The sequence below is a fragment of the Giraffa tippelskirchi genome, chromosome 2, assembly GCF_054371585.1.
Source record: "Giraffa tippelskirchi isolate mGirTip1 chromosome 2, T2T-mGirTip1v1.2.pri, whole genome shotgun sequence".
Classification (NCBI taxonomy): Eukaryota; Metazoa; Chordata; class Mammalia; order Artiodactyla; family Giraffidae; genus Giraffa; species Giraffa tippelskirchi.
Genome location: NC_137276.1, coordinates 229594497 through 229613346, shown reverse-complemented (window position 1 = coordinate 229613346; position 18850 = coordinate 229594497). Strand labels below are relative to the sequence as shown.

General features: G+C 44.9%; 1 protein-coding gene and 1 long non-coding RNA gene across 2 annotated transcripts in view; one reads left to right on the top strand and one right to left on the bottom strand.

Annotated features, from left to right (window-relative positions):
• Nucleotides 1-1746: 1746 nt before the first annotated feature.
• LOC145539287 (carbonyl reductase [NADPH] 1-like) lies at nt 1747-3838 on the bottom strand. The gene is made up of 3 exons (XM_081573045.1): nt 3430-3838; nt 2622-2729; nt 1747-2423 (listed from the first exon to the last, which is right to left on the bottom strand). Exons 1-3 carry the CDS (start codon nt 3713-3715, stop codon nt 1963-1965), a joined length of 855 nt encoding a protein of 284 aa, XP_081429171.1. The 5' UTR covers nt 3716-3838; the 3' UTR covers nt 1747-1962.
• Nucleotides 3839-6973: 3135 nt separating this feature from the next.
• The window catches only part of LOC145539293 (uncharacterized), a 22840-nt gene continuing 10963 nt past the window's right edge, over nt 6974-18850 (top strand). Inside the window, exons 1-3 of the long non-coding RNA XR_014077696.1 lie at nt 6974-7446; nt 7841-8125; nt 10544-10611. This is a non-coding gene — a long non-coding RNA (uncharacterized LOC145539293). The remainder of the gene's footprint in view (nt 7447-7840; nt 8126-10543; nt 10612-18850) is intronic.

The window sequence follows — 18850 nt, the reverse complement described above, 5'->3', positions numbered from 1 at the left end:
CTGCTGGGAAAGACTGAAGGCAAGAGGAGAAGGGGATGACAGAGGATGAGATGGTTGCATGGCATCACCGACTCAATGGACATGAGTCTGAGCAAGTGCCAAGAGATGGTGAAGGACAGGGAAGCCTGGTGTGCTGTAGTCCATGGGGTCATAAAGAGTCGGACACGACTGAGCAACTGAAAACCAACAACTACTTCTGAGGACATAGCTCTGCTTACTCTCTTGATAGAAACTCAGCTTGTTAAAGACATTAGGTCCTATGATTAGACTTTCAGTGTGGGCAGGCTACCTGACTCTGTGGAATTCAATGTGTCCCAGATGGAAGGGTTGTTTATGAAACTTTTACTGTATTCAGGGCCATTGACAGGAATGTTGTATTTAAAACTTACATATCCCTAGGTTTATTGAAAATATGTACGTTTTGATTTGTCTTAGGTCACAGTTAACAACTGGTTTATCACGTGGGCTTTATTTTTCTGGAACTAAGGGTGCATGATCATTGCAATTCCACTATCCATTTCCAAACTAGCAGGTGTAATGCTGACTGTTGATCTAGACATTGATGATCCTCTGCTGTCATATGGTGTGGGGTGCAGGAGGAGGAAAATAACAGACTAGTTTAAGGCCTACAGTTGTGAAGTCAACCTGACTCTTCAGGAAGGGCCCTGCCTTTGCCTTCAGGGGCTGTTGCTTCCCTAGGGCTGACAATCAGAGGTGGAACGTGACAAGTAACCATGACAGTAGGGGCATCTGTACAACATGGAGCTTCTGTAAAGAGGGGATGTGGTGGACAGTCTTTGGGGCCTTGGGGAGCTGGATATGGTGCCAGGAAGCAGGAAGCTGCCCTGGGTACAGCTGGCCCCCTCTTTCAGGGACTCATGATATAGGATACTTGGCACTTCCAATGCATTTTCAGCACTGTCACCTATATCCAGACAATTAACCTTTACAATACAGCAATCCTATGACAGTTCTCCTCATTTTACAATTGAGGGGATACAGCAGATGTGGGATTTTGCTCAAGGTCACACAGGAAAGGTGCAGAGCCAGGCGTTTTTGGTTCAAGATGTTTATCTTGAAATATTTTAAGTAGAAAGCTGAAAGCATAATAAAGTGGATACCCAGGTGTCCTCCCAACCAGGTTCAACTGTTATGAATATGTTACTCCAGTTATGTGTTCCACTTCTGTGTATAGTTTGCAGAACCGTGCTAATGTTGCAGACCTCCTGACACCTCATCCCACAAAAATGATACATTCACCCTGAAGAGATTTGACAGTGATCTCTCATACCCAGTCATACCCATCCATTCTCAATTTTGCCCATCGTCTCAGATTCTTGTAGCATGTTATCTTTCATACCAGCGCCCCCTCACATTTCACACTTAAAATTGTTTTTTTCCCAATAAGTTTGGTGTTTACAGGCACCAGCGCAGATGTTTTCCCCTCATGATATGGTCCATGTTATACTAGAGGCTGGTGAGCTAAAGCTGGCAGACCCAATATGGCCACACTCATCGGCTTATATATTGTCTCTGGCTACTTTCATGGTGAAAGAGAGGAGGTGAACAGTTCTCACAGAGACCACTTGAACCTGAAAACTAAAAGTATTTCCCATCTGGCTCTGTTGATGATAATTCTTTCCCCAAGTAGTACTCTCACTTTCCTTGACCTACACTTTGGTCTATTAGACTTCTGAGCTGGCTTGGTATATAATCAGTTGGAACAAACAGACATTTATAAAGAACCATGTATCCATCTATTGATGTTTATTCATTGTTTGTCATCCATTCTTTTATTCCCTGGGATCACACAAGAAATCACAAAAGATCTCACAGGATAGTAGCCATTTCAAAGTGGCTTTGAAATTTACATAGCGGTAGGCATGTTTTGATTTTTTCATGAGGAGATATTTTGAACACTGTGTTTTCTTAGTCTAATCAGGACAGGTAACAAAGTGGGGCCTATGGGTAGAACTGCGGCATGAACTGCCATTTTGCAACTTTTTTCTCATGGACAAACTGTCCATGAGGCCCCTCGGCATCCGAGGGCAGAAGGGCCAAGTACATGGGGGTCTCTATTCCTTCTTCTAAGCTTTTGGGTGCTTTGGATCCCCCCATGTCGGTTCTCACCCACCCTGGGCAGCAGGCATTCAGGAGGATCTTGTCTCCTCCTCTCTGCTCACTCAGTTTCCTGGCTTGGATTCTGGACAGGACCGTGACGCCAATTTTCGTCACTCCATATATATTATCTGGCCAGCCCTCCTCCTCATGCACCCCGTTCTTTGTGTCTTCCACAAACTTGTTCATGAGCCCCACCAGCTCCTCCTCCGTGATGGTCTCACTTCTCAATTTCTGCTGCAGTTCAGGGCTGCAGCTTTCAAGAGCTTTGAAGCCCCATCCACTAGACATGTTCACCACTCTGCCTAAAATGCAACACAAACCATTATCTGGGAAGGTATGTATGAGAATGATGAATACCCATTTCGCTGAGATGTTGTACTCAATTCCCACTGGAGAGCCAGTTACCTGTTTCCTATGAGATATAGGGGGGTCTGGGGATCAGAGGCAGGTGGGCCTAGATCTTGTCAGAAACACTGCAATTTGGGCTCAGTCAGGCTCACCTTGGGGTTTCATTAGAGGCAGGAGTTCTGTGCATATATCTCGGGTCCCAAAAAAATTTGTTTTCATGGTCATTTCTGCCTTAACTGGAATTGGTGTGGAATCACCAACTTTTAGGGTGGAAAAAAAACAAAACAAAACCAGGATTAATGAATATAAGCCATATGGTAAAAATGCTTACTTGATACAGTATTTTTTTCTGTGAAATCTCTTTCAGTCTAAGAGATGGGTGGAGTTAGTGAACAGTATTGTGCCGTGGGAATTTTGCAGTTTGATGTGTGCTCAGTCACTTAGTCAGGTCTGACTCTTTGCAACCCCATGAACTGCAGCCCTCCAGGCTCCTCTTCTCATGGGATTTTCCAGGCAAGAATACTGGAGTGGGTTGCCATTTCCTTCTCCAGGGAAGAAGTCAGTTACAGTTTGATAATGCTGTGTGTTTATGTAAGATGGCATCATCAGTGGGCTGAATGAAGACAGCTCACACAATCTCTCACTGTACCACTCTTTACAATTTTTTATTGGTTTCAAAGCAAGTGAAAGATTTACCCAACTGGTCCAAAGTTCATTGAGATCAATACTGCAAAAATCCTGGCCATTGTCCTTAAAACTGATATCAAAGCTATTGCAAGGCCTTCTTGCTGGAAAAGCTTGTAATCTTGGAGGACCTGCTCTCCCTGTGACTTCTGGCCTGCGCTCCAACCCTAGGGAGGGGGTTCTAGATCCCACAGCAGAGGTTCAGGTAGTAGCCCTGACCTGCCCCGTCTGGCTCCCCTCACAGTGGCTGTAACCCCCCAGCTCCCATTCACTTACTCTTGAAGGCGATGCCCGCGTTGTTGACCAGCACGTCGAGGCCCCCGTACTCCTTGCGCAGGAAGTCGCGCACGGCGCGGATGCTCTGCCTGTCAGTGATGTCCAGCTGGTGGAAACGGGGGCTCAGGCCCTCGGCCTGCAGCTGCTGCACCGCCGCCAGACCCCGCGCCTCGTCCCGCGCCGTGAGCACCACATCCCCCGGGAACCGCCGACATAGGTCACGCGCGATGGCAAAACCGAGGCCCTTGTTGGCCCCCGTGACCAGCACCACGAGGGTGGAGGACATGGCCAGTGTGCAGGGCCCTTTGGAGTAGAGCTGACAAGGCTGGAGACCAACGGGGTGGAACAGTGTGGGATGTGGAGACCTGTCACAGTCCCAGAAGGCAAAGAACTGTGTCCTGGTCTCCAGTGCAGTGACTAGTTGAGAAGGAGGCCCTGCCTTCTTCTCCCCCAATAAGGGGGGATCAAATGTTCCATAAGGTTAATAAACACCACGCCGGGCTCCACCTCCTTCCTGGTACTGTATTCTGAGTCAAGCCAGGGCACAGCCCTGTTTTTTTCTTTAAACTTTGTATTTTGTACTGGAGCATAGGGGTTCCCTGGTGGCTCAGACGGTAAAGAATCTGCCTGTAGCGCTGGAGATCTGGGTTTGATCCCTGGCTTCGGAAGATCCTCTGGAGAGGGGTGTGGCTACCCATCCAGTGTTCTTGCCTGGAAAATCCCATGGACAGAGAAGCCTCCTGTGCTACCGTCCACAAGGTGGCAAAAACTTCACAATATTAGCAGCCACCTCCCAGTGAGAACTTGATAGTGACACTCTGATTCTTTTTTTTTTCCTTTGTCTGTGTAGGGATATTTGCTACAGTGTAAGTGTCTGTTTGGTGAACCTGGGACAGGCACATAATCAGACCCATGGGTACAGCTGTGAGTGAGCTCACCCACAACTTTTCTCTCGAAAACAAACTGACCGTGGAGCCCCTCAGCAACCAAGGGCAAAAGAGCCAAGGGGTCTCTGCTCCTTCTTTTGGGCTACTTAAGGCTTTGTGTCCGTCCGCGCCCTTGTCTGTTCTCACCCACCCTGGGCAGCAGGCATTCAGGAGGATCTTATCTCCTCCTCTCTGCTCACTCAGTTTCCTGGCTTGAATTCCGGATAGGACCATGACGGCTATTTTCGTCACTCCATTTATATTATCCGGCCAGCCCTCCTTCCTGTGTACCCCATTCTTTGTGTCTTCCACAAACTTGTTCATGAGCCCCACCAGCTCCTCCTCCGTGATGGTCTCACTTCGAAACTTCTGCTGCAGTTCAGGGCTGCATTTCTTTAGAGCGTTGACACTGACAAAGCTGGATACATTCATCACTCTGCCTAAAATACAACACAAATCAGTACATAGAAAGGCGAGCACGAGAAGGATGAATACCCAACTGGGGACAGGACTGACCTCTTGAAAGAGGACATTAGAGAAGGAAGAGAATGTATTTTGGGAGGGGGTTCCTCAGTGGGTTTTATCTGTTTTATTAGTATAAGTAACAACTTGTTATTTCTAATGTTTTTAAAAATTGAGCTACATCTAATTATTTTAGAAATTACAGGAATGAAGTGTTTCACTCAAACTCAATAAATAAGTAATGACCAGAGGAAGAAGTCTGTGACCTATTAACCAGCATGACTTGTGAAAATTATTTTCAAAACTGAACTATTTAAAGTCTCTGAAATGGTCCCGGGGGTGTACAGCAAATGAAGAAACATTTTTTTCCAGACTATCTCCAGTAACACAGGTGAGGACACAGAGAATCTATTTCAACCATGACTGTTCCTTCCTTTCCTCCTTTCTGACTGTAACAATGGAAACTTCACTCTGGGATGGTGCATCTGAGACACAGGGCTCCCTCCCTGCCAAGGGGCTGTGGTACCTTCCCAAGATGGGGACGACATCAGCGTTTCTCATCTTGTTCCTCAGCTACCTGCTGCAGAGGTTCAGTTCCTGGCAAGTGTATCTAGGAAGTTAGGACTTCCATCTCCAACCCAGCCCTCACTCATGGGACCAAGGCTCTACCTTGGGCTGGGCATCCTCAGAATGCTGGAGCCTAGACTGCCCTTGTTTGTGAGGCAGAAGTAGCATGCAAAGGGAAGTAATATGCTGGGAAGACCAGGGGCTACAGCAAACCCCCCCCCCCCAGGTCCTAACACAAGAGTGTCATTCAAAGAGAAGTGAGAGGGTAACAGGTAGGAGGGTAACAATAAAGGACAGAAAGAGTATGGACCTGACAAAAGCAGAAGATATTAAGAAGAGGTGACAAGAACACACAGAAGAACTGTACAAAAAAAAATCTTCACAACCCAGATAATCACGATGGTGTGATCACTCACCTAGAGCCAGACATTCTAGAATGTGAAGTCAAGTGGGCCTTAGGAAACATCCCTATGAACAAAGCTAGTGGAGGTGATGGAATTCCAGTTGAGCTATTTCCAATCCTAAAAGATGATGCTGTGAAAGTGCTGCACTCAATATGCCAGCAAATTTGGAAAACTCAGCAGTGGCCACAGGACTGAAAAAGGTCAGTTTTCATTCCAATCCCAAAGAAAGGCAATGCCAAAGAATGTTCAAACTACTGCACAATTGCACTCATCTCACATGCTAGTAAAGTAATGCTCAAAATTCTCCAAGCCAGGCTTCAACAGTATGTGAACTGTGAACTTCCAGATGTTCAAGCTGGTTTTAGAAAAGGCAGAGGAACCAGAGATCAAATTATCAACATCTGCTGGATCATCGAAAAAGCAAGAGAGTTCCAGAAAAACATCTATTTCTGCTTTATTGACTATGCCAAAGCCTTTGACTGTGTGGATCACAACAAACTGTGGAAAATCCGGAAAGAGATGGGAATACCAGACCACCTGACCTGCCTCTTGAGAAACCTGTATGCAGGTCAGGAAGTAACAGTTAGAACTGGACATGGAGCAACAGACTGGTTCCAGTCGGGAAAGGAGTACATCAAGGCTGTATGTTGTTACCCTTCGTATTTAACTTCTTTGCAGAGTACATCATGAGAAACACTGGGCTGGATGAAGCACAAGCTGGAATCAAGATTGCCAGGAGAAATATCAATAACCTCAGATATGTAGATGACACCACCCTTATGGCATAAAGTGAAGAAGAACTAAAGAGCCTCTTGATGAAAGTGAAAGAGGAAAGTGAAAAGGTTGGCTTAAAGCTCAACATTCAGGAAACTAAGATCATGGCATCCGGTCCCATCTCTTCATGGCAAATAGATGGGAAACAGTGGAAACAGTGGTGGTTTAGTCACTAAGTCATGTCTGACTCTTGCAATCCCATTGACTGTAGCCTGTCAGGCTCCTCTGTCCATGGGATTCTCCAGGCAAGAATACTGGAGTGGGTTGCCGTTTCCTTCTCCAGGGGATCTTCCTGACCCAAGAATCGAACCCAGGTCTCCTGCATTGCAGGCAGATGATTTACCAACTGAGCTATGAGGGAAGCCCCACTGAGGAAACAGTGGCAAACTTTATTTTCTTGGGCTCCAAAATCACTGCAGATGGTGACTGCAGCCATGAAACTAAAAGATGCTTACTCCTTGGAAGAAAAGTTATGACCAACCTAGACAGCATATTAAAAAGCAGAGACATTACTTTGCCAACAAAGGTCCATCTAGTCAAGGCTATGGTTTTTCCAGTAGTCATGTGTGGATGTGAGAGTTGGACTATAAAGAAAGCTGAGAGCAGAAGAATTGATGCTTTTGAACTGTGGTGTTGGAGAAGACTCCTGAGAGTCCCTTGGACTGCAAGGAGATCCAACCAGTCCATCCTAAAGGAAATCAGTCCTGGGTGTTCATTGAAAGGACTGGTGTTGAAGCTGTAACTCCAATATTTTGGCCACCTGATGCGAAGAGCTTACTCATTTGAAAAGATCCTGATGCTGGGAAAGACTGAGGGCAGGAAGAGAAGGGTACTGTTATAGCCACGCGTTTTGGGAAACAAACTCACTCAGAAGGACAATGCAGGTAATGGAGGGCAGTTTATTACACCGGCGGGCCCAAGGCAGAGTCTCCTCTTAGCCAAGGACCCTGACCAGCATTTGTGAAAATCTTTTATAACCCATGTGTACATGTCCAAACTCACCACCCCAAATTCCTTGAGACTTACATAAACAAAGGAAGGGTAAATACAATCACAATAGTCTCATCATTTAGGTGTTATGTGTTCAAACAGTTAAACAATTGGCCAATAATCAATAAGCCCGAGGTTACACTCCGATAGGTACAGAAAAATTTACGGCCTGTCCAGAAACAGGGGTGATTAGTGTATGTTTTCTCTTAGGTGATGAGTAACCTGGATACGATCTTCGAGGTTCCCCTGTCCGGAGGAGGTCTTATCCTTCTATTGTCGTTTTCACAGGCACTAGGCACAGAGTTCAGAGTCCATTAGAGAGGTGGCCGAGCATGATCAGCACCAACAGGCCTAAGCTGGAGTCCAGGCCCCAGGAATTCCTTTTTCAGTACAACAGAGGATGAGATGGTTGGATGGCATCACCGACTCAATGGACATGAGTTTGAGCAGGCTCCGGGAGTTGGTGATGGACAGGGAGGCCTGGTGTGCTGCAGTCCATGGGGTCGCAGAGTCGGACACGACTGAGCGACTGAATTGAACTGAGCAGGTAGAAAGGCCAGAAGTCCCCAGCTGGTAAGAGGAAATAAACTGCAAGTGGCAGATGTTTTTTTTCCTTCTCTACACAAAATTAAAAGAGGCATCTTAATTCTGTGTTGAGGACACCTGGTTCTGCCTTGAGCAAACCAATGTGTTTTTCTTATGGAAATGTTTTTCTTAAGCTGTGTTAATGAAACTATGTATTTGCTTTGGAATTTGCCTTTCTTCAAAACGGTGCCGCCTAAGACTAACATTTTTTCTTTTCTCAAACCTTGGGCTGATAATGGCTCAATATACCAGTATGCCTGGCCAATTGTTTTATGGCGGTGGTGGGGGGTGGGGTGGAGGTGGGGATGACACACCTCATGCCATCCTATCTCAAAACTGCATACTGTGGGTTAGGGGCCTGGTGAAACTTCCTTAGCCTTGAGGCATCTCTCTGTTTGGATTAATAGCTTGCTAAGAGGCATAAAGCACCTTGGGAAAAACTAGCAAGGGAGCACTCTTTCTGTCCCCTTCTGATGTCTATGTGAAGCTTTCACTGTCTCTATTATACTTTTATAAGACTTTGGTACATAAGAAGCTGCATGTATCAAGCCTCGTCTCTGACCCTGAATTGAAATCCTCTCCTGGGGAGGTCATGAATCCCAACATAACACACAGCTTGCAGCAGCAACTTTTCTGAAGTGTCACCATCCCTGCCCCCACCTTCAGACTTGTGGCTTAGAGATTTAGCACAAGAAAGGGGAAAAGATAGGACATAAAAACCAAGAGGTCCAAAGTTCCTCCAAAATGATGTGATTTTATTTGAATCAGAGTGTGGGGGCTTCCCAGGTGGCTCTAGTGGTAAAGAACCCGCCTGCCAAAGCAGGAGACTTTAGAGTCTCGGGTTCGATCCATGAGAGGGGAAGATCCCCTGGAGGAGGGCATGGCAACCCACTTCAGTATTCTCGCCTGGAGCATCCCGTGGATGGTGGTAAAAAAAAAGACCTAAATGGAGGGACACATTGCATTCATGAGTTGATAGACTCAGGTAAAATGTCAATTGTTCTCATATAGCTGTATGATTTAATGCAATTTCAATCAAAATCTCAGTAAGTTTTTTTTTTGTACATACAGACTAACATTCTAAAATTTATGTGCAATTGCAAAAGAACTAGAATAGCCAAAATATTTTTGGAAAAGAGAAACATTCAATAATTATTATGATGCTAGAATAATCTTGACGTGGTACACAATCAAGAGAGAGGCACACCTCTGTAAAATATCAACTGCCCATAATTTTGTGGTCAATTCTATTTTAAAAAGTCTTTTTAACAAATGGAGTTGAAAAAAATGGACGGTTAGGATATCTACCTTAGATTAATGAAATTTTATTGTTACATGAAAACCTAGGCACAGATGTTTATAGCAGCTCTGTTAATAATTTCCAAAAACTAGAAATAACTCAGATGTTGAACATAGTCCTGTTACAGCCTGGCAAATGGCTGAGAGCTCAGAATAAAAAAAAGCAGGGACCACTATGATATCAGAAGGGGACGACAGAGGATGAGATGGTTGGATGGCATCACAGACTCAACGGACATGAGTTTGAGCAGGCTCTGGGAGATGATGGAGGACACAGCAGCCTGACGTGCTGCAGTTCATGGAGTCACAAAGAGTCGGACAGGACTGAATGAGTGAACAACAGCAACTATGATATCAAATACTGGGTCTATTCATGAGGAAAGGGAGGAGAAGACTAGGAAGAGGGGTGGGAGGGTGATGAAACCTAAACCATTACTTTTATTTCTGAACACTTAATGGTATTATTTTTATATTTACTTAAAATATACATAAATGGCTTTATACTCTTATACTGTACTACTGTACGTTTTGTCCAATGCTCATTTTCTTCCTTCTTTGAGTAAAAAAACAAAAAAAGTGAAAGCTGTGCTAAAAAGCAATTAGGAAGAGACTGGTAGCTTTGACTAAATCATTTGCATCAGCAAGTTTGCTAGAGAAAGTTAAGGGTAAGAGCCCTTTTTGGTTCAGAACAGACCACAAAAAGTACCCTTCGGAAGAGCCGGAATTAACTTGGATCGAGATCAATCTGTGGAGCAATTTATGCTGTGCATGTGTGTGTTAAGTTGCTTCAGTCACGTCCAGTTCTGTGTGACCCCATGGACTATAGCCTGCCAGGCTCCTCTGTCCATGGGATTCTCCAGGCAAGAATACTGGAGTGAGTTGCCATGCCCTTCTCCAGGGGATCTTCCTGTCCCAGGGATCAAACCCATGTCTTTTATGTGTCCTGCTGGTTCTTTAACACAAGTGCTGCCTGGGAAGCCCAATTTATGCTGTGCCTTGTTACTTTTTCACATGTCTTCCGTCTGCACAGAAGCAAGAAAAGATATTAACTTCTAGGTTGGTTATAATCGATAATCAAATGACAGTCTCTTTTTTATTCGGTATTAGCTAGTCTACCTCAGTGGTGAAAATACCAACCTATGAAGCTTGACCTGGACCTCCAAAGTTCTCTCCAGGTAATAAACTCCTGAAAGTGCCTGCTTCCTCTTCCCAATATGTTCCGTGCCAGCCCCGCCCACTGACCAGGTCCCCAGGGATTGGAGCCAGTCACCCAGAGCCCTCTCCCTGCACCCCACCCCCCAAGCTCAGTGAGACTGTAGACTGCTCAAGCAGAATCACACCCTGGATTAAGTCGTGGTAAGATGATCCACTATAGCTTTTCCCAACAAAACAGAAGACTTCTCCAATGTCAAAAAGCAAATAAACCTTGCACTCATCTGAGAATATACCCTGTACTTAAATTTCCATGTACTCTAAGCTTTAGTGAGGCAAGATAAAGTGTTAAACAGAGGCTGCCTTAGCAAATCCAGAGAGTATTCATTCCTCCTCCTGGAAAAAACCCAAACACAGCAAGGAACAGCCCAGTTAAGTAAGAAGAGTAGCTATACAGAAGTCATCAGCACGAGGTCCAAGAGGCAGACAGGGACAACGTGCAGCTGACACAGGGAACTCCACAGCTGCCCTCAAGCGTTGGGACGACTGGAGAGTCACGTGACACGCTAAGGAGTGGACTTCTGAGCTCCTCGTGAGCCAAGTCTTAGAAGCAGTAGAACTTTCCAGGTGGACTAGACAGGGAAACAGGGCAGAAGCTGAGTGTAAATTGTAAACATGTCTGCTAATCTCTAGGCATACTCTTAATCTTTCTAAAAGGATCTGTTTGGCTCATTTGCTATGTTTAATGGGTGTGGTTCCCCTCCTGGCCCCTTACTTCAGTGTAAACGTTACAGTAGTTTAACCCAAAGGAATATGAGTTTGTTTTGCTCAGAACACTGAGCACACTGAAAGGCAGTTATCGGATTACAGAGATCTCTACTAGCCATGCTAAGGGCTTGGACTTCACTTCAGAATTTTGGGGAGGGGCAGTGAGCCTGTTCAGAAAGGAAGAGACTCAGGAAGGGCAGGGGTTCCCTTAGAAGGGTATACAGTTGTCTAGAAATGACAGCTAAAGGCCTGTTTTGTAGAGCTGGGATGGGGAGAAGGCTGGGAAGAAACTCAGGCAGACAACTCTTAGGACCTGGTAAAAGACAATAAGTGGGCAGGCAAGGCGACCTCCAGGTGCCTGGTGGGTGGATGAGGGGATCAGGGACCAAGATGACTTGGGGAAAGGATGAGTCTTTGGAAATATTTGTTTTAGATGGGGGGATTCAGGGGAGGAAGGGTGGGACTCTGGAGAGGATGGAGAGGTAAGAAGACAGAATGTGTGCCTGGAACTCTGGGGATTTTCTAGGCAGTTGACAGATTGTGGTGGGAGGTGGGGGAGTGGTGTGCTAATGAACTGGTGGTGGTGCAGGCTCCACTAGCCTGAGTAAGGGGGACAGGGGAGAGGGAAGGTCTAGGAAGGACTCCTGAGGGAACTCCCCCTGTGAGCAAGTCAAGGGCCTCTTGAGATGGAAACCTCTGAGCTAAGATGGGAAAGAGAAGAAAGAGCCAGATGTGCAAAAAGCAGATGGACAGAGAGCACCACAGACTTGGGCAGTGTGTGGAGGGACCTCAGGGTGCAGGACACCCGGCTGGGTGGAGACAAGGGTGGAGGCCAGTGAGGCCGAGCAGGAGCGATAGGGGGCCTGTGGATGAGACCAGAGCCAGGTGGGCCCAGATCTTGCCAGAAGCACTGCAGTCTGGGCTCCAATCAGACTCACCTTGGGATTTTATTAGAGGTAGGAGCTCTGTGCACACATCTCTGGTGCCAAAGAAGTTTGTTTTCATCGTCACCTCTGCTTGAATATGAAATGGTGTGCTATCATCAGCTTTCAGGAGAAAAGGAAAGTGGCGTGAATAAATAGTACTCATGTGATGGTATTCCATAAGAAGATATAAACAATAGTAAAATTGGTAGTATTATGCCAGTGTGAATTTCCCAGTTTGATAATGCCTTATAGTTTTGTAATAAGATGGCACCACTGGGGGAGGCTGCACCAAGGGTGAAGATTTGGGATCTCTGGATCATTTTGCCATCTTGTGGCTTACGTAAGATTGTATTGAAAAATAACCCAGCTGCCCAAAGTTCAATCAGAAAGGCTACGGGACTACCTGGAAAAGGAGCTAAGGATTCTGAGCCAGAGAAACACCAAGTTCCCTCTGGCTAGAGCGCATATTCCCAGATCCTTACCTATGAAGGCGATGCCCTTGTGGGCCCTGGTTACCAGCGTCATGCGGGTGTTGGACGACACAGCCGAGGGCAGCGGCGCTCCAGGCGCTCCGGTGGAGAGCGGAACTGACCCAAAGTCACGGGCTGCGCGCGCTGCGGAGGCCGGTCTACAGTCAGAGAAGCCAGAGAGAACTGGGTTCTAGGCTCCGGTGCTGTGACTTGTAGAGAAAGAGGCTCCGGTCCCCAGTTTTTCCTTCTTAGGAGCGGCAGTCTGTTTCTGAAGGTTTTGAAACACCGCATCCTGAGTGTACCCCTCCCCGCGTTGCGCCCACTGTTGATGCCGCCTCTGAGCCACAACTGAGCCAAGCGGTGGTCTGCGGGGGTGGAGAGGGGGTTCCCCCAGAGCAAAACCAGACGGTGGTGAGTCGAAAGGGTCTGAAGATTTACTGCAGTTTGAATGAAGAAACTAGTGTAGGAGAAACCCCAAAGGAGAAAAACAAGTGCTGACAATTTTCTTGGGCATGCGCCTGTCATCCACTGCAAAATGAGGATGCTTGCTTTTTTCTTGAATACAGTGAAATGATTTCGACATGGTACCTGCTTCCCAGGACCCAGATTCACTTCCTTGCTTCAGAGAAACTCAAGAGAGGGAATGAGAGAGAAAAGGTCCCAAGAGCAGGTTTCCAAGTGTGGGCCGGGTACCCAGCTCTGTGGGATCCCAGTGCGCCCCCACGTGGGCGAGAGTGTTTATGAAACTCCCATTGTGTGCCAAGCTTCTTGCCGGAAATGTTTTTAATTTATCTTGCATAACTCCTTTGGGTGTGTAATTTTAGGTTTGTCCAAGGAGGATACATATATGTTTTTTTTTGCTCTCAGTGAAATCTGTGCTCACAAAGGTCAGCTGAAAATGAATCAGTCTCCAAAGTGTGTATGGGGTGGACAAACAGAACTCTCCCACCCACCTTCTTTAGTGTAATTTCAGTGCATTTAATCCAAGTGTGTTTGATTAGTGAGTTTCAGATTTATGCAGAGCTGCGATCTCATCATGACTCAGCTTTTCCCAAGCACAGCTTGGCTGAGCTGCCAAGAATGGAGGCAAAGATTGAGAAGATGCAAGGAATGTTTACTAAAGACTTAGAAGAACTACAGAACGAACAAACAGAGATGAACTAATACACTAGAAAGAATCAACAGCAGAATAACAGAGGCAGAAGAATGGATAAATGACCTAGAGGATAGAATGGTGGAAATCCCACTGCCTCAGAACAGAAGATAGAGGAAAGAATGAAAAGAAATGAAGACAGCCTAAAGAGACCTCTGAGACAACATTAAACACATCAACATTCGCATTATAGGGGTCCCAGAAGGAGAAGAAAGAGAGAAAGGACCTGAGAAAATATTTGAAGAACTAATGGCTGAAAACGTCCTGAACATGAGAAAGCAAATAGTCACTAGTCTTTTCCTCTGAGTCTTGGTTCAGGCAAGGTTTTGTTGTGCCCTCCAAGACTGGAATCTCTGTTTCCCCCAGTCCTGTGAAAGTCTTGTAATTAAATCCTCTGATATTCGAGGCCACATTCTCAGGGGATTCCCAGTCCCTTTGTTGGATCCCCAGGCTGGGAAACCTGAAATGGGGTTCAGAACCTTCACAACAGTGGGAGAATTTCTTTGGTATTATCGTTCTCCAGTTTGTGGATTGCCTACCTGGCGGGTATGGGACTTGATTTGATCATAATTGTTCCCCTCCTACCATCTTGCTGTGGCTTCTTCTCTTTCTTTGGACACAGGGTACCCTTTTTTTTTGTAGGGTCCAGCATCCTCCTGGGCTTCCCTGCTGGCTCAGCTGGTGAAGAATCCCTGCAATGTGGGAGACCTGGGTTCAATCCCTGGGTTGGGAAGATCCCCTGGAAAAGGGAAAGGCTACCCACTCCAGTATTCTGGCCTGGAGAATTCCATGGACTCTGTAGTCCATGGGGTGGCAAAGAGTCAGACACAACTGAGCGACTTTCACTTCACTTCACTTTAGTGTCCTCCTGTCGTTGGTTGTTCAACAGCTAGTTGTGATTTTGGTTCACAGATAAGGATTCTTGCCTATATATATAATGTTTGGTTTTCTTCTTCTATAATTTGCTCTTACATGTTTTCTATCATCATATAAATTATATATGATAACTATTATGTTTTTTGTTATCTGGTATTATTAAGTGTCTGAGCGCCACAGAATTGATGCTTTTGAACTGTGGTGTTGGAGAAGACTCTTGAGAGTCCCTTGGACTGCAAGGAGATCCAACCAGTCCATCCTAAAGGAGATCAGTCCTGGGTGTTCACTGGAAGGACTGATGTTGAAGCTGAAACTCCAGTACTTTGGCCACCTCATGCGAAGAGTTGACTCATTGGAAAAGACCCTGATGCTGGGAAGGATTGGGGGCAGGAGGAGAAGGGGACGACAGAGGATGAGATGGTTGGATGGCATCACTGACTAGATGGACATGGGTTTGGGTGGACTCTGGGAGTTGGTGATGGACAGGGAGGCCTGGCGTGCTGTGATTCATGGGGTCGCAAAGAGTCGGACACGACTGAGTGACTGAACTGAACTGAACTGAAAGAAACTTGATTGGATTGTTAGCTTTCTTTCCCTTCCCTCCCTTCCTGGCTTTTAAAAAAAATGGTAGATAATCTTTATTGAGTTCCTTCTCTCAGCATTTAATGTGTGTATACTGAGACACCTAGTCGTGTCCAACTCTTTGAGACACTTTGGACTGTAGCCCACCAGGCTCCTCTGTCCATGGGATTCTAGTGAAGTAGGCTACCATGCCCTCCTCCAAGGGATCTTCCTGACCCAGAGATCGAACCTGTGTCTCTTGTGTCTCCTGCATTACAGGTGGATTCTTGACCAGCATTTAATGCTGTAGCTCAATTTATTAAGACAGGAGGCTTTCTATAGTGGAGCCAAACTTGAGGGACCCCTCTTGAAAGCAGACTTGAAAGCATCTTGGTAGCCACACTAATCTTATTTTACAGCTTTCTTGCTGTTTTCTGCTCCTCTCCGTTTCAGCTGGTGATGGGTACTCCCAGTTATCAGTGGTCTATCAAAGAGAAGTTTTTTTAGCAGTTTCCAGAGACATTATATTCCTTGGGAAAGAATCTTTGTGCTGCTGTCAAAAGATGTATTTGTTCCCTGCCTTTTAGCAACTCTTATTCTTTGAACCTTCCCTTTATTATGAGGTAATACTGAATAATGCACCCATTTAAAGTATACATTTCAATGGTTTTAATATGTTCACGTAATTGTGCAACCATCACCACAGTTTTAGAACAGTTTCATGACCCCGCCTGCCCCCCACCGAAGATATCCCATACCTATTAGTAGTTGCATCCTTTCTCCCCAGCCCTAGGCAAGCACTGATCTAATTTCTGCATGTTGTTATGCCTATATGGAACACTTCATATGGATGGAGTCATAAGATAGGTGCTCTTTGTGACTGACTGATTTCTTTCACATTGTGTTTTAAGGTTTATTTATTTTGTAGTATCTCATTGGCTTTTGAACTTCACATTTAGCAAGTCTGATTTTTGATGGTATTTTGTATTGAACTTTTAGTTTTCAGAAATATTTATTTCTACAGGTATTATTTGAACATAATGAAATTTATAGAATATGGCTTTAGAAGTCACTTTTAAAAATTATAAGTAATTATAACTATTGTCAAAATTTCACAATTTTAACTAGGTAAAACATTTCAGTGTTCAGAATTTTTACTGAGTAAAACATTTCAGTATTCTATTTTGCTCATCAATACTTAATATAACAATTTTGTTTTAAAGTGCTAAGAAATGGTTGGTGTAACATATATACTCTGAGAGTCCCTTGGACTGCAAGGAGATCCAACCAGTCCATCCTAAAGGACATCAGTCCTGGATGTTCATTGGAAGGACTGATGTTGAAGCTGAAACTCCAATACTTTGGCCACCTGATGCGAAGAACTGACTCATTTGAAAAGACCCTGATGCTGGGAAAGATTGAGGGCAGGAGGAGAAGGGGACAACAGAGGATGAGATGGTTGGATGGCATCACCGACTCAACAGACATGGGTTTGGGTAGACTCCGGGAGTTGGTGATGGACAGGGAGGCCTGGTGTGCTGCAATCCATGGGGTCGCAAAGAGTCGGATATAACTGAGTGACTGAACTGCACTGAATTGAAAATATATATTCTGTAATACCGAATTTGTGAAGCTATGAAAGTCTTCAATGCCTTAAGTAATTTATATCTAAACAAAATTTTACAGATATAGATTCCCCACTGCCAATTTTAATTTTAAAATTAAAGCTGTGTATTGGTAACTTTCTGTTCCATTACAAATTAGTCAAACTTAGTGATTAAATCAAGAAACATTTGTTTTCCCAGTTTCCATAGATGAGGAAGTTGGTAATGGCTTAGCTGGGCAGTTCTGGCTCAAGGCTTGTGAGGTTGTTGTCAAGATATCAGTTGGGGTGCAGTCTTCTAAAGGCTTGACAGCAGCTGGAGGATCCCTTCCAAGGTTTTTGGCTCATGTGGCTCTTGGTTGGAGGCTTCAGTTGTTAGCCAAGTGGACCTTTCTGTAAGCTCTTAGGGGATCCTCAAGATGTAGCTGCTGGCTTCCTCTAGAGTGGGTGATCCAGGGGACAGTGAGAAAGACAGAAGGCAAGAAGGGTCTTTTATGACCTAGTTTCATAAATTACATACCACTACTCTGCCATGGCTATTGGTCACACAGGCCAATTCTGATCTAATGTGGGATGAGACTACAAAGGGTTTGAATAGTCTTGGCTGGCTCCTAGGAGTTGGAAAGACTCCCCAGACTGACAGTCCCAACATAATACGACGTCAATCATCAGGCAAAGATTAGGTCAACTCTGGTCTTATATGTATTTTTAATATTTGCATGCGTGAACGTAAAGAATTTGGCATGGACCATATGAAAATACATTTTTTCGGTGTGTGCCATGTGGAACTTCACCAACCGGGAATGGAACTCATGTTCCCTTCTTTGGCAGCTTGAAGTCTTAACCGCTGGACCACTAGGGAAGTCCTGAAAATACATTTTATATCTGTGTGTGGATGACAGATTTGAGTCCTAGTAGAATAATCATAGTTCACACAAACATAATGGGGTTGGGCCGCCATTGAGGATCTGGGTTCAGACATGTCCCTGTATCACTAAGAACTGAATCTTTCTGAACCGTATCAAATCCAAGGGAACACCTGCTACCTTCAACCTTGTTTTCTCAGGTTCCCACTTGCACCTTTGTAACCATTGCAGAACTCAACCAATCCTTGTTTAATGAAAAAAAAAACCAAACCAAACACAAAACCCTTAGTTTTTTGCCAGCTCCAATTATAATTCTTGGTAAACAACTTATGTAACTGTGACCTTACTTTATTTTGCCTTTATAAGCTTCCTTCTATTTTGTAGTCTAGTGGCACACAGTTCAAGTATTTCTTGAATCTATTTCTCCTGGATGCAGTCCTAACAAACCCCAAATATTAATAAATCTTTCCTTATTTCAGGTCTTTGTTTCAGAGATTTTGGTTTACAATGTGTGTATGAAAGCAAAAGTCACTCAGTCGTGTCCAACTCTTTGCCACCACATGGACTATATAGTCAATGGAATTCTCCAGGCCAGAACACTGGAGTGGGAAGCCTTTCCCTTTTCCAGGGGATCTTCCCAACCCAGGGATCGAACCCAGGTCTCCTGCATTGCAGGTGGATTCTTTACCAGCTGAGCCACAAGGGAAGCCCAAGAATACTGGAGTGAGTAACCTATCCCTTCTCTAGCGGATCTTCCTGACCCAGGAATCGAACTGGGGTATCCTGCACTGCAAGCGGATTCTTTACAAACTGAGCTATATTTTAAAAGTTTATGCATTTAAGGCAAAAATTCAACTTTTGAAAAAAAAATTAGAAATTGTATACTAGCAATCACTAGTCAGTCTTATAAATTGAATCCTGAAGGAGAATTATAATTAGTAGAGTAACATCTTCACATGCTTGAGGAAAGACTGCGTCATTATTTTGAAAACAACAACAACAGCAACAACAAAACACCATGCTGCCTAGTTTGGTAGTC